The sequence below is a fragment of the Leptodactylus fuscus genome, chromosome 8 (assembly GCF_031893055.1).
Source record: "Leptodactylus fuscus isolate aLepFus1 chromosome 8, aLepFus1.hap2, whole genome shotgun sequence".
Classification (NCBI taxonomy): Eukaryota; Metazoa; Chordata; class Amphibia; order Anura; family Leptodactylidae; genus Leptodactylus; species Leptodactylus fuscus.
This window is the reverse complement of record NC_134272.1, coordinates 5493314-5507716: the sequence shown is the minus strand read 5'-3', so window position 1 is coordinate 5507716 and position 14403 is coordinate 5493314. Positions and strand designations below refer to the sequence as shown.

The 14403-nt window shown below is 45.8% G+C and overlaps 1 protein-coding gene across 3 annotated transcripts in view; it reads right to left on the bottom strand.

Moving 5' to 3' along the window:
- Nucleotides 1-4229, bottom strand: part of UNKL (unk like zinc finger) — a 36734-nt gene extending 32505 nt beyond the window's left edge. For all 3 annotated transcript variants that reach the window (XM_075285077.1, XM_075285075.1, XM_075285076.1), the window contains exons 1-2: nucleotides 4139-4229; nucleotides 1557-1766 (exon numbers count right to left, since the gene is read on the bottom strand). In XM_075285077.1, coding sequence (XP_075141178.1) covers nucleotides 1557-1766; nucleotides 4139-4203 — 275 coding nt within the window. In that variant the 5' untranslated portion in view covers nucleotides 4204-4229. The remainder of the gene's footprint in view (nucleotides 1-1556; nucleotides 1767-4138) is intronic.
- Nucleotides 4230-14403: the final 10174 nt, after the last annotated feature.

The following is a 14403-nucleotide window of genomic DNA, read 5'->3' as shown; positions in this document are numbered from 1 at the left end:
GTACATGACCGGTCTGTGTGACTAAGGGGGTTGTCCAGGGCGGACATATTGATGCCGTTTTTACTGACCCGTTCCTGGGCATGTAGACTTAGGTAGCTCAGCCCCATTCACTAGAATGCATGGTATAGCAGAAGCTCAGTCTCAATCGATGACCATGACGTCATTGCCATAGAGAAGAAACTGGAGCGCCTGCTGAGTGGGGGTCCCAAATGTCGCACACTGTGGTCACAAACTGAACTATTACAAGTAAGTCCCAGAAAACCCCTTCAATGTAGGGTCAAAGCCCTAGAACAGAGGTAGGGAACCTTCGGCTCTCCAGTTGCTGTGAAACTACAACTCCCAGCATGCTCCATTCACTTCCATTGGAAATGCAAGAACAGCAGAGCCAGTAGGCATGCTGGGAGTTGTAGTTTTGCAACAGCTGGAGAGCCGTACGTTCCCTACCCCTGCCCTAGAAGAACCAGTAGTGCAGTGTCTCACGGGTGCAGCTTCTCTCTTGCTTTCTGTCCTTACTTTCTATATGACACATGCGCAAACAAAACAGGATGACAAATGAAGTAAATTAGAGATAAAATAACTGCAAGAATCCTGAAACCTTGACAGAGCAGGAAACAAGCAGATGGTCGCTGTCCATGAGAAAAGTTTACGTGCTAAATAAGAGGCTCAGCAAGTGCGACTGGTTGCTATAAAGGCCCCCCCCCCCTCTTTTCTTTCACACACTTGCCTAGTATCTTCATGATGACACCAGATTTATGGAGATATTAGGTAAGGACCTTAGGATAAGCCATCAATATCAGATGAGTGAAGGTCCAACTCTCAGCACCCTGCTCAGGAGCGGGCGTGCAGACAAGCAACTACACAGCTGATCAGTGAAGGTGCCAGTGAGGGGACTTAATGCTGATATTGAAGGCCTGTCCTGCGATGCTACTGTGAACTCAGAAACCCCCTTTTAAAGGAGTATCACATCTTAATAAGTTTTGCTCTATCCTTAGGATTGTGGATAACTTTGGGAATTCTTTTGGGCCGCGTTCACACAAAAGCAAAACCTGCAGTAGATAAAAATACCAGTCAAGTGAATAAGATTATACACATCTTATCCATGGAAATTTTCTACGCAGAAAAAGCGGCACGCTTCAGAATTTAGAAATTCTATTCTGCTGTGTAAATTGCCAGGGATTTTTGCTGCGGGCCTCGTGACTTTCAGTCTAGCACTCTGCATGGTAAAAGGGTTTTAGGCTCTGGGTTTGGAACCCGCAGCATGTTAAGGATTGCTGCAAAAACCACTAAAGCTGCAGGGGTTAAGCCCACAGCAAAAATTGCAGTCAGTTGCCACGGGAAGGTCTATTACAGTATATCTCACAACAGACCGCATTGTGTGACCTTGGCCTAAGAAAATACCGTTCATCTGCTCAAGGTAGAAACCCATCACCGCCACATTAACACAAGACATTGCCAACGATCGCAAGTTTTATGACACGGTAACCCTGACAAAAACACGTCTACGAAAAAGTCAAGGACAGGAAGAACGCCGACCACAATAAGAAGCAAAAACTCACTCGTCTCCATCGGGACACATTCCTGTGGTTTCATCGTATTTTGTACAATAAACGTCTGGGCTGTAGTTAAAGGTCCCGTCGCGTCTTCGGATGGGTCTGCGACGGCGTTGGTTTAAGAAATGCCAGTGAAAGCAGGTAAAAGGTCTATGCTGGGTACATTTGTGCTGCAAAAACAGCGGGCACTGCTCGGTCCGAAATTCTTTAAGATACCTTTAAGAGGGGGAGAAAAAAAAAAATGAAGTTAGGAAAAATTAAGAAAGGAGTATACAGAATATAAAAATAAATCTACCAACCCCTGAAGTTAAAGGAGCACTCCAGATGAAGCTGAAGCATTATTACATCCAGTGCCGGGACATGTCACCTTGTCTCTTTGGACCGCTAATGTCATGCCCCGCCCCTTTTCGTCCTGCACTTGACAAAGACAGGGGGGGCAGATTTATCTTTGCCTTTGTGCCAGTATTCCAAACAAGGTGTCTTGTGCTTGGACACAATGCAAGTAATCTTATCATCTATTGTTAGTCTAGTATAGCGGTATAGTTTATTGCAGTCATGTGGCAGCTGCATTGGTTATACTGGGGTATACTAATTACGGCCTTTACCATGTGCACTGTGCCAAAAATATACACTAGCATACACAATGGTGGAAGTTCCCAAGCATAAGGCTATAAGGTGACACCGGCCACGATGTGTCCCATTAAATGAGACTTACAGAAATCCATCCTTGCTAAAAGCATTCCCGCTCAGATGTACGGTAGCCAGTTCAGTTGCAGAAATTGCTGCAACAAATCTGTTCCGTGTAAATATATCCCAAGTGAGTTTGAACAAGCCTAAGGCCAAGTTCAGATTTCCGTTTGTAAAGTCTGTTGCTCTTGTTTTTTTTTTTACACTGGAATGAATGCAGATGGAGGGGGCTCTGCCTGCCATTCCCGAGCTGTGTATGTCCATTGCTTCCATCCTATGATGGATGAGTACAACGCACGTTACAACTGGAAACCTGAGCCGGGCCTTAGAGGAGCAGATGTCTATCCCCAGATAAAAGTGTAAGGGATAAGGGAGGGCTACCTGGAGCAGGCGCTCTATTTCTGTTTTCCTACGACTTCTGATGTTTAACCAAAGATTGCCAAATTGCTATGCAACTCCTTCACTAGGAGAATAGAGTCACGTTGCGACCCAAAGGGTGTCGACTGCAACGACTAGTCGTAAAAAGGCAACGATTAGGATTTCTTTTCTCAACTACAAGTCACAGTTCCACTGACATTGGTGAAGGAGTCAAAAGCAGTTTTGCATCATGAGCCAAGTGCTATGTAGCCCTAGCCAAAGAGTGCAAGGGGCAGCGGCCATATATAATACACAATTATACTGTATAGTCATGTGTTAGTGACTGCAGGTGTCTACAGCACCCTAACTGCACAGTGTGAATGCTCATGTATGGGAGTGTTGAGGGTGTCTCCATGTACTCCAAAACCGTCCAATCAATGCTGACTGATTAGGGACCCTCCCCTTTGACAAGAGGAATGATAACACCCAGCTGTCATGCTGCTCCTAAGTTTCTAGGAAGAATAACAGAGGAACAGCACAATACAAAGCAATAAGGATTGATGCTGCAAAAACGTTGCTTTATGGCGAATGCAGGCGCTTCCTAAACCAGACAGGTCAGGAGAGGTCCTCTAACTTTTCTGACCACTAAAATTTTGCAAAGCTGGGTGATGTGACTCGCTACGTAACACATCCAGCTCTTTCCTTGTGATTCAGACACAATGACGGGGTCCATATCTACGGTAAGGGATGAGTAAGATATAAAAGCTGCACCCCAGACCCCCTTTTGTGGATGCACAACCTATACAACAAGTCCTCCATGACAGCCTGCTCACTATCTAGGCAGCATGCCACCTTTTGTTTTTGCTTGCCACATTGCAATGCACGTCTATGGCTTGTTACAGGGTGCAACATGTCAATGCTACAGAGTAGAGGAGGAAGCAGCCATGCCTGGAGGAATCCCAGCTCTCCTCCCTGCAAACAGACGATCCCCAGCAGCTACACAAAGTCTGCACGTTATGGAATGTGCACAGGAGCCTGGAAATCAATGGGGAGCGCTAGCAGATGGCGAGGGACGAGATCAGGGCTCCCCTGTTGTGTCCTGGGCTCGCAGAATGGAGGAAAAACGCGGGAATGGCGGGAGGCTGAGCCCGAGGAACAGACTGAGGAGACGGCAAGGAGGGAAAGCTTTTATATGAAGGGAGAAGCTGTCCAGGAATGAGCAGGCGCCGCGCGCAGCGCTATTCTCAGCCGCCACCTGCGCTCTGCTCCAGCGTACGGCGCCGTTAGGAGAGGACGCCCTGCGCTACGCAAGCAACGTAACGGCTCCGCAAACACCAGACGGCCAGCGCGAGCGACGGGAACCACCAGACCGCCAGCGCCGCCGTCACCGGATAACGGAGAGCGGCCAGCGGCGGCGGAAAACCCGAGCGACAACTACCTCAGCAATACACACACCACCTGGGAAGAAGGCATGAAAACCCAATGCCAAGACAACGCCCCCCCCGACACCAGGAGCCGCCTCCCGCCCCGGGGCCCACACTTACGTGTAGTGAGTCGGTTTCTCGGTCTGCGGGGAGCCGCTCAGCGCCGTTTTCGAAACCGACGGCATTTTCAGTCAAAACAAACATGAGCGCATGCGCGGGAATCCGAGAGCCAGCTCAAGCCACCGCCCCCCTCCGCGCCTGACTGACAGGCCCCGCCCCCGGCCACTGCCCTCTGAGTGACAGCAGTGACAAGGACCCGCCCACATTCTGGGGTAAAGCTCCGCCCAGACAGGCCCTGATGGTTACAGGGGGGGGGCTATGAGCCACGCCCCCGGCGCCGCCCCTTTGTATTGGTGTTGTCAGCTGTGGCCGGGGCTTTGCCGCTCCTGCACTGACAGGCTGCTGGGCTTCATTCACACTGGAGTGTATTGATCGCCAGGGCTGTATTATTTATAGTAGTGTGCCATAGGATTGCAGCATGTGCATTACGCCCAGATCTGTAATATCAGGGACCTTTAGGGGCCCCCTTGGCGTCCAAGGCCCGGTACGTCTGCACCCTGTATAGCTACCCCCCAGATTGCACCCTATACGTGACTTACTGCTGCAACCAAGACCTATTGTGATTTATTTTGCTGTTGTGACTTTTTTTTTTTTTAGTTTATCTGTTAAAAAAAAATGCAACCAGGTCACCGGTCCGGTTCCTATAAAACTACCGTAAACTGTTCATAAGAGCCAAAAATATCTGGTGTGACGGAACATGTCAGGCATTGCTCAGACAAAAACCAAAGTGGCTAAATTAGGCCAACTGTTTACTAATTTATGCGGATTCAGGCCTCTGGAGGTCGCCGGCAGTTATCACAGACAGGTTTCAGATCCGCCATTTTCTAAATATTTATTAATACGTAAGTTGTCTTTAATGGACGTCAGCTCCTTTAAAAAAATAATAATAATAATCAGCGTGTCCATTTTTTGCCTCTGATGTGAATCCATCACATCCAGTCTGCGGGGCTGATTTCTGGGATGAAGGCCTTGCCCCTGGTTCACATTAGCGTATGTATTCCATCCAGTTAGAGTCTGCATGGAGACCCCCAAATGATTCGTGCGCGGCAAGCACACGGACTCCATTATAGTCTAGGGGTCCGTGCACTTTTACAGCACAGCGCTTGCAATTGCGCTTGTATTCTGTCCAGGGGGTCTCCATGCAGACTCTCCCCGGACAGGATACATAGGCTAATATGAACCGACCCTTGCATTCAGGCGCCCGACCTGTCTGCACCAGGCCGTACACATTAGACTTTATCTTTCTGCTGACATGGCCTTAGGTGTACTTTTTTGTGGGATTTGTATTTTTTAGCAGCATCATTTTATCAACACAAATCATTTAATGGTTCATTTTTCTGGGACAGAATAGGAAAAAAACCTGGAAATTTTATCCTTGATTTTTGCGCTATAAATTTTGTTCTGTTCTATAGTAAAAAAAAAAAATAACATACTTAATGTGTTCAGCGGCTCAGTGTGATTATGGCGATACCAGCCATAGACAGGTTGTTTAATGCCTGACTACTGTGACACTAAAAAAAACTCATTTTATAAGCAAAGTATTTTGGGTCGCCGTGTTCTGAAACCCATCACTGTTTTATATGGAGCTGTGTGATGGTGATTTTGTCATTATTTTTGATGCCATTCATCATGTGGGTGAAATAGTATAATCCTATTATATGTAAGGTTGCTGTGGATGTAGAAGTTTGACCAAAACGTGTACAAGTATTTTCAACTTTGTTTTTAAAACATGCTAAACAGGTTAATGAGGAAAATGGAGCTTCATTTTGTGTTTTGTTTTGAGGGTTTTTTTTGTTTTGTTTTAATATTTTATTAATACTACCTTTACATTTTTCCAAGTCCCCCCTAGGATACTTCACCACTACCGAACTCGTTCACCTGTACAATACAATACAATGCAGCATATTGTGTCTGTTACCTAATATTCTATTAGGATATATCTCCAGCAGGTCCTAATACAAAGTTTTTGATGGTACCCATGGGGGCCAGTAGGCAGGCGACGGAGGTGTCAGTTTCGTGACAGACATCTAAGATGCTGTGGTTGTTATTGACTGCAGCACCTTGAGGGTTAAACAGATTGGTGCTATAACCATCATGTTGAGAGTCTGGCCATCAGTTACAGCCAACATTCCAGGGTAATCACCATCGTGTACATGTTCAGGAAAATGCAGGAAGGGGTTAATATGCTTCATCCTGGTGACAGACTCTCTAAGGGTCCATTCACACAGAGGAAAATAGTGAGGTGTTTTAGCGCTGAAAAAAAGCCTCCCATTTACTTCAATACGTTCCTCTAGGAGAAAAAGGAAGTCAATGGCAGGGTTTTTTTTTTTTTCAGGGCTGAAATTCCATACCAAATTCCACACCATTTTCCTCTGTATGAATGGACCTTTAGGCTGAGGCCCGACATTGTGGAAACGCTGCTTTTTTTTTGCAAATTTTGTTGCTGTTTTTTTGAGCCAAAGTCAAGAATGGCTACAAAAGGAATGGGAAGTATATAGAAAGTTCTTACACTTCTCCATTCTGCTCAATCCACTCCTGGCTTTGGCTCAAAAAACCACAGCAAAATCTGCAACAAAAAAAGCTTTGTTTCCGCAGCGTGGGGCTTTAGCCTTAAGGTTGAGGCCTCACTTTGCTGAAATGCAGCTTTTTTTTGTTGCAGAATTATTGCTGTGCTTTCTTTGAGCCAAAGCCAGGAGTGGATTGAGCAGAAGAGAGAAGTTTAAGACGCTTCCTAGATATTTCCTATTACTTTTGTTGTCATTCTTGGCTTTGACTCAAAAAACTGCAGCAAAATCAGCTACAAAAACAGCTGCGTTTCCACAATGTGGGGTCTCTGCCTAAAAGGCACAGACACAAAGGAGCAACAGGTGAGTATTTGTACACGTGTGCCTGTGCGGGATCAGGTCCCAGTCTGTAACCCAGGTTATAGTAACACGTGGGGCAGATGCAGTGATGGACGGACACTACTCACTGCATATAAAAGCAACGCAATGCAGAGGTACAGTAAGGACCCCTATTACACCTCTATACGAAATCTATCCATTACACCAGGGTGCACCAGGGCGTAATCATCCCAACATCCCGATCACTGCTCGTATCAATGACAAGTGCATGGCCATCTTTACTAACAATGGAGGAGGGGACTGTACGTAATACAATAGGTGCACGCTGGTGGCACAGTTACTAATATTAGGCATGTACACATGCAATGTGCAAGGCAGCACCAGCTGGAAATACCCGGCCTCATTCCCTCCCCTTCCCCTCCTAGACAGGCCTTGCCACTCCTCCATTGCTGTTGCATGGCCCTCCGCCTCCATGTTGCGTACAGCTCCTCTATTGTTAGCTACTCGTCCTCCTCGCCTGTTACACACCCTCCTTACTTCTCCTCCTCTTCGCATTAGACATCACTCACCCCCTTATTGTTGTACAACGCCCCCTCCACTACCGTCCCCCTCCCCTTCCACAATAATATGGCCAGCGCTCGCTCGTAGGTGACAAAGATTTCTCTGCAGTGTTTTTCACAGATTTCCCTGCCTGACATATGATGTTAGTAACCTTCTCGCCAATCGGCGGTGTATACCGTAAACTGTGCCTGCAAAGAATAGTGTGCGAACATCGGGGCCTATTTATCAAGTGTCAGAGGTGCAAATTGTCAGGGTTGCTAGGTAACTAGGTTACAGCACGTACCCGATGTACCGCAATTAAACTTACGAGGAAAGTTGCTTATGTGCAGGGTATGACGGTGTAGGGAGAACATGTTGTACATGATGTGTCTTATTTATAGTATACTAACATACATCTATTGTAATTGGGGCAAATGTCCCTAGGGACCTGTTCACACGATCGTTCCGTTTTTCGTGGACCTAATGTCTTTTTTAGGCCTTATTCACACAGTCTTTTTAAAACCCATTAAAGTCTATGGGTGCATTGACATGTCTGTTTTTGGATCCCTCGCCAACAAGTCCTCTTAGCTCGGGAGTTCTGCCAGCTGATTCGTTCTCACTCTCTCTATGATCTCTGGCGTATAGATAACCCCACAGCGCATACTAGGTGGATGGAGATAGAAAAGCTTTGGCTGGCCCCTATGCATCCCAATGCTTTCCTGTGGGTGGGTTCTCCCCCTCCCCCCACTTGCTCGGCCCCATGCGTTTTCCTCGATCGATCTGGCCTACGTGTAATGCTACGTTTTCCCTGATGTCCCCGCGCTCGTCTATTGTGTCTGTTTTATATAACCCACTTCTCCCTGATAGTTTGTCGCCCGCTATGGTCAGAGTGTGGTTGGCGGATTGCCGATCTGATTGACCCTACGACGTTGGAGCTTAGGCCCCTTGTAGCTAATCTAGGCCTCCCTAGACAGAATGGCTTCATTATTTCCAGGTAGTCCATTTTGTTTGCTCCCTCTATGGCTCTGTTAGAGTCTTTCCCTTTACGTCATATGAAAAGTTCTGTCCGGTTGGGACTTCTACAAGGGGCCTTATATCCTCTGTATACCAAATCCTTGCCTCTAAGACTAATGGTTCTCCTATTTGACATCGATATATGATGAAATGGAAGGAGGCATTGGGGATCTCCATCTCCCAGGGACAGTGGCGGATTGTTTGGTCTCGAGCCCAGAAATCATCTCGGTGTATGACCTTCAGGGAAACGCAATTTAAAATCTTAATGCACTGGTATCATACCCCGACTCTTCTTCACACGCTTAACCCTGCACATCCTGCTGAGTGTTGGCGCTGCAATCTTGCGGTAGGTTCTTTATTTCACATTTTTTGGTCTTGTCCTCTTGTCTTGGGTTTCTGGGAGGTGGTGAAAGCTTTGACGGATGTTCTCTTCACACAGGGGGTTCTGTTAGATCCCCTTTTATATTTACTGAATCTCCCTCCTAGATATCTGGGCAGCAAGACTTCAAGACGTTTTCTCCATCTATGCACAGCTGCAAAAACTCTTATAGCTAAACACTGGAGGAGCGTTACCCTCCATCTGGCGCTGAACTTCTAGCTCGTATTAAGGATAACACATTGGATGCTTTCCATTCTGTTTGGTCCCCTTGGGACGCCTACTGTGCCGCTAGGTGGCCTTTAATCTTGGAACCTCCCTTCCCCCACCCTCCCTCCTATTCTGTTTTTGTATATTTGTTGTTACCCCTTATTTTGTTGCATGCCTATTTTGCAGTTGAGATGATGCAGTATTGCTTCTTTTTGCTATTTTGGGTATTTGTTTTGCCTTGTCTCCTTTTCTGTGTATTGTTAAATGTTTTTGAAAAATTTCAATAAAAATTACAGTTAAAAAAATTAGATGCACCAAAGAAGCACCAATGCACCAAATTATATCCACCAATATGTAATTCTTTTACATGTAAATGGGGATGGAATCCACAACGTTCTCCAATTATGTTAGTGTGGATCATCTCCAGAAGGAGTATCACTGTCCAATAGCTCAGGAACCAGGGGCGTAGCTATAGGGGGTGCAGTGGTAACATTCACCACTATTCTAAATGGCACAAGGTAAATAGGGGTCCCATTATATGTTTTGAAACGGGGGCCCAGGCACGTCAAGGTATAACTGTCAGGAACACAAGGAGCTTGGCATGTATACCATTGAAGGGCGGTCACTGAAAGTGCCCTAAGGCCTCCTTGTGAATAGAGGGTCAGTGCACTTGTGTGACCGATGCTCCATTCACTTCTATAGGGCTGCTGGAGATTACAGTGCAGGCAGCCCCATAGATGTGAATGGAGAGGCCTTAGGGGGTCCTCTGTCTTCCTGACCACTGGGGAATTCGGCGAGCACACCCCCAGCAATCAGACACTAATTCCCTGTCCTGCGGCTAGAGAATAAGTGTCCATAACTGGACAACCCATTGAATGGAGCAATGTGCGAGCCAGTCCAACCCCTGCTCTAAACTCCCCCATTCTCCTGACCAGTCGGGGTCTCCTCAGTCAGACTTCCACTGATCTGCAAGTTTTCCCCCATTTATAAGAAGGGACTACCCTTTAAGGCAGCGTAAAATCTTCCCTAAATAATTTTTCATGTTCAGTTTGGCAAAGAGATGAAGCGCCGCATCTGAATGGACCTTCTACAAGAAGAAGAGCCTAAAAAAATAGCTTTTTTCAATAGATTTTCATAAATTTGCACAACTATCAACTACAAAGTATAAACCACAAATTGGCTGACTATTGTCATGGACGATTTCCTAGTCCTTTATCCCCAGCTATGGTAAAGAGGAGCAAGTCACAAGCTAAAGGTGTGAAATAGGAACGTCCATTGTGGTGGATCCTCTGTCAGCAGGGTGACATTAATATGAATGGGCACTTGGGCTCCACCTTACACTATTTTTCATCTGCCCACGAACATGGCCAAATTTCTTGTTGTGTAGCCCATGGTAATGCACCAGACCCCATACTGTGCTATTGAGAGGGAACAGTCCACAGAAACTAAGGAGCCTTGTAGGATCTTTCTCTTGTCTCTTCCTTTAATTTCTTTTATGTGGATGAAAGTAGTGAACCCAAAAAGTTTATCTCCACCTAAAGACAATAATAGGTGCAGAGGTTTGGCTCCTGAGATACTGTATAAACCATAAAGCCGGTCATATACATTACATAATTGTCAGCTATTTTGCCCTTCTCTCCCATACAAATTCCCGCTTGGCTTGGCTGACCAGTGCCTGTGTACTGAATGTGTATATATAATATAATATATTTCAGTTCATCTGCCACAAACTGGTCCCTGAAACAACTTCTGGCAGGAAGATTCTTTAATTCGGCCATATGTATGGGTTGGCAAATTTCTTATTTGGCTGACGGCAATCTTTATCTTCATTGGGTTGCACAGCAGTAGAGTCCCTATGGCATATGGAGCCATATGCACTCCATATGTCACTGTATAATAGGCCACGTGGCACCATGTTACCAAGATCCTCTCCCTTATACGTTAGCTTAAGTGGTGGTATAACTGAGTATCATACTATCTGAAAAAAAAACAAAAACTAAACCCTGTAGATAAACATAAAAAACATAAAAAAATATAGGTTGAACAGAGTGGTACTAGTCATGTGTACAACGAGGTCTGCACAGGAGCTGTATACACTGATAACATATTCTATATTCATGATTATTTGCAAAGTTGCTTCATTTCTTTTTATTTTAGATGCATTGCAGCAACAAACAAAGATTGGTTACAAAGGTGAACCGGCCCTCTAAAAATGACTGGATTTGATTTATGAGTATGTACGTAGCCAGGATCTATGTGTCTGTATACACTGCTATATGCTGTAGTTCCTAAAGGGATATTCTAAAGGGTAAGGAGTAACTTTCTGATCAGTTGGGTTTGATCACTGGGAGTACCATCAGTTATAAGAGCCAGGGTGTTCTGCGCCCCAGTTTGACTTGAGGAGCAAGTCTGGAAAGTGGACGCCTGCTCTAGTCATTTCAAGGCGAACCATCATAGATAACCCATTGATGTCTCCTGAAATGAATAGAGCGGGGTCACACATTTCCAAGCCACCACTCCTTTCAAACTAGGGTGCAAAAAAAACCCGTTCTTGTGATCAGTGGGAGCCCCAGTGGTTGGAATCTCACCGATCATCTAGCTACACACTATCCTTTAGATATGGGGCCACATTATGTTATGGGAATACCCCTTTAAGGCTAAGGCCCCACAGGCCGTATCCGCAGCACTAGAGCGCTGCGGGAACGCTTTTAAGAGAAAGTTCACAGAGTTTTCCTCCGCAGACTTTCTCTAAACATTATATCTACGGGAAAGCCGCCGGCGTTTCCGTAGATATAATTGACATGCTGCGATTGTAAAACCGCAACGGCTTTGCAAATCGCAGCGTGTCTGCGCTGCAATCTTTTCCGCAAAGTGGGGATGGGATTCACATGAATCTCATCCACTTTGCCTGCACTGTACTACGCCGCGATTTTTCCTGCAGCGTCTCCGCTGCGGGCAAATCGCGGCGTTTCTGGTCTGTGGGGCCCCGGCCTGAGGGTACATTTAAGGAATCCCTTCTCAAAATCAACCCCAAATTTCCAGTCTGAATCTGCCGCTTATCATTTCCAATGGGAGGTAATGGTGGACACTTCTCTTTTTAGGAAAAAAAAAGAAGTGTCCTACTCGATCTTACTGCAGATTTTCCGACTGACTCAGCTGCAAAACTCAAGGCCAAGCAGCTCCATTTCGGCTTTCTGCTGCGGGATGCACAAGGCAGTAAAGTGGAGAAGAATCTGAGAGGGTGGAAGATCACCTGGAATTCGTCTTCTCTTTCAGCCATGTGGACGCCCCCCTTGGTGCTGGGATCTCCAGCCATGTACTAGCTCTTGTAAATAAAGGCCCCATGGACATTAATGGATCTATTCACATGACTGTTTTTTCTATTAGGTTATGTAGAGTGTGAGAAGGAGCGCTATCGCAGGTCCTTCCTTCCAACCGCGACCAGGCTGTATAATCTACATCAGACCAAACGAAGAGCTCTCCGCACAGAGAACAAATGATGATGAGGATGACCATGAGGTCTTCCTCTTTCTCTTCTGTTTTTCCTTAGCTGCCATGGACTCCTAGTATATCTTCTCTTCTCAGCTTATCTGTGTGTACGTCTGTAACATATTACTCTGTATTATCCTGTATCTGTATTACTATGCTGCTGTAACACGCTGAAATTTCCCCAAGGTGGAACTATTAAAGGATTATCTTATCTTATCTCTTATGACAGATTAAGTCTGTGAGGATCCTTGGAAATGGGTTACCCCTGACTGTGAAAAAAGTAGTTTTCACATCCAAGTGCATGGTATGTTTGTCTGAATATGCACTTACTGTACATCATAATATCCATGAGAAGAACAATCCCGGGGTGAATATTCCCACTATATTTCCAAGGCTCCTGAATACAATGGATCTCCCTCCGCCTGTGTCTTCCTACCCTGGCCTGGATGTTGCTGCTCTGTGTTTCTTATTTTACGTCTTCTGCCCCTTGTTGTTTTTGTTCTTTTATTTATATCCTCCCGTCTTCCCTCACGTGGATGAATGCTGGGCCTATTCTAAGCTATCCCTTGCAATGAATTTACAAGGAGCTGGGGCCTGGAGTAAAGTATACTGTACTGCAATGCTCTCAGAATGATGGAACCGTGCCATAAGCAATAAAGGTACTTGGCAAGCGGCGGCCGTTCTACGTCAGCTGGATTTACTTGTAAACTAGAAATCCCCTTTCACAGGATCATATATTACATTTATGTTTATACGGCTGGGAACTTAGAAAAAAAATTCAGCGTCTGGCTCTCATCGAAACCAGTTGAGGCTGGATATAGGTAGAATTTGGAGCTGATTTTGAGACGGAATGTGCCTCAAATTTAGTACAAAATTCTGCCGTGTGAATATAACCTAAGAGAAAGGATCTGTGCATAGGACTCTCCACCCAGTACTTATTTATCCTCTACCTTATCCCTCTCCTACCTGATAGGATATTGGGCAGGAGAACGAAACACGAGTATTCCTAGGCTCAGACTATCTGCTATAATATCGGTAACACATGGAGTCCGGCCTAGTGTGCAGCACCAGACAGGCCACGCACAAGAATGGCGATGTTCCTGTAAAAGCATAGCTTTTTTCTAAACCCAGAAACCCTTTAAGGCCGGGGCTCCATGTTGTGAAAACACGGTGTTGTGGCTTGGCCAGACACAAAGTCCTGCAAGTCCATTATTCAGTAAGGTAAAACGCTTCTGTTTGTGCCACGTGGGGCCCCGGCCTTCAGGCTTCTCTTTTTCCTTTCTATGCACAAGGAAGGAAGAAACAAGGTTTAAAAATGTTCAGGCCAGAAGGTGGATACCCCAAGATGGCCGCTTAGGGTCCATTCACATGGAGGAATTTGGCGCTGATTCTGGCGCGGAATCCACGTCCGAACCAGCGTGGAGAAAAAAAAGCCTCCCATTGACGTCAATGGGTTCCGTTTTCCGTGTGGAACCCATTGAAATCAATGGGAAAAAAGCCTCCTATTGATTTCAGTGGACTCTGTGCGGAAAACAGAACCCATTGACGTCTTTGGGAGGATTTTTTTTCCACGCTGATTCTGACATAGATTCCGCGCCAGAATCGACACCAAGTTACTCGGTGTGAATGGACCTCATGTGACATTCGAGGACAGATTCGCCAGGTCCATTAGATCTTGTATGATTTCCATGTTGTACATTGTTACTAAGCATCGCTGGCAGGCAGGACTCCCAGGATCATACATGACTATACTGCTATACATGTAGTATACATAACTATACTGTTAGGAGTCC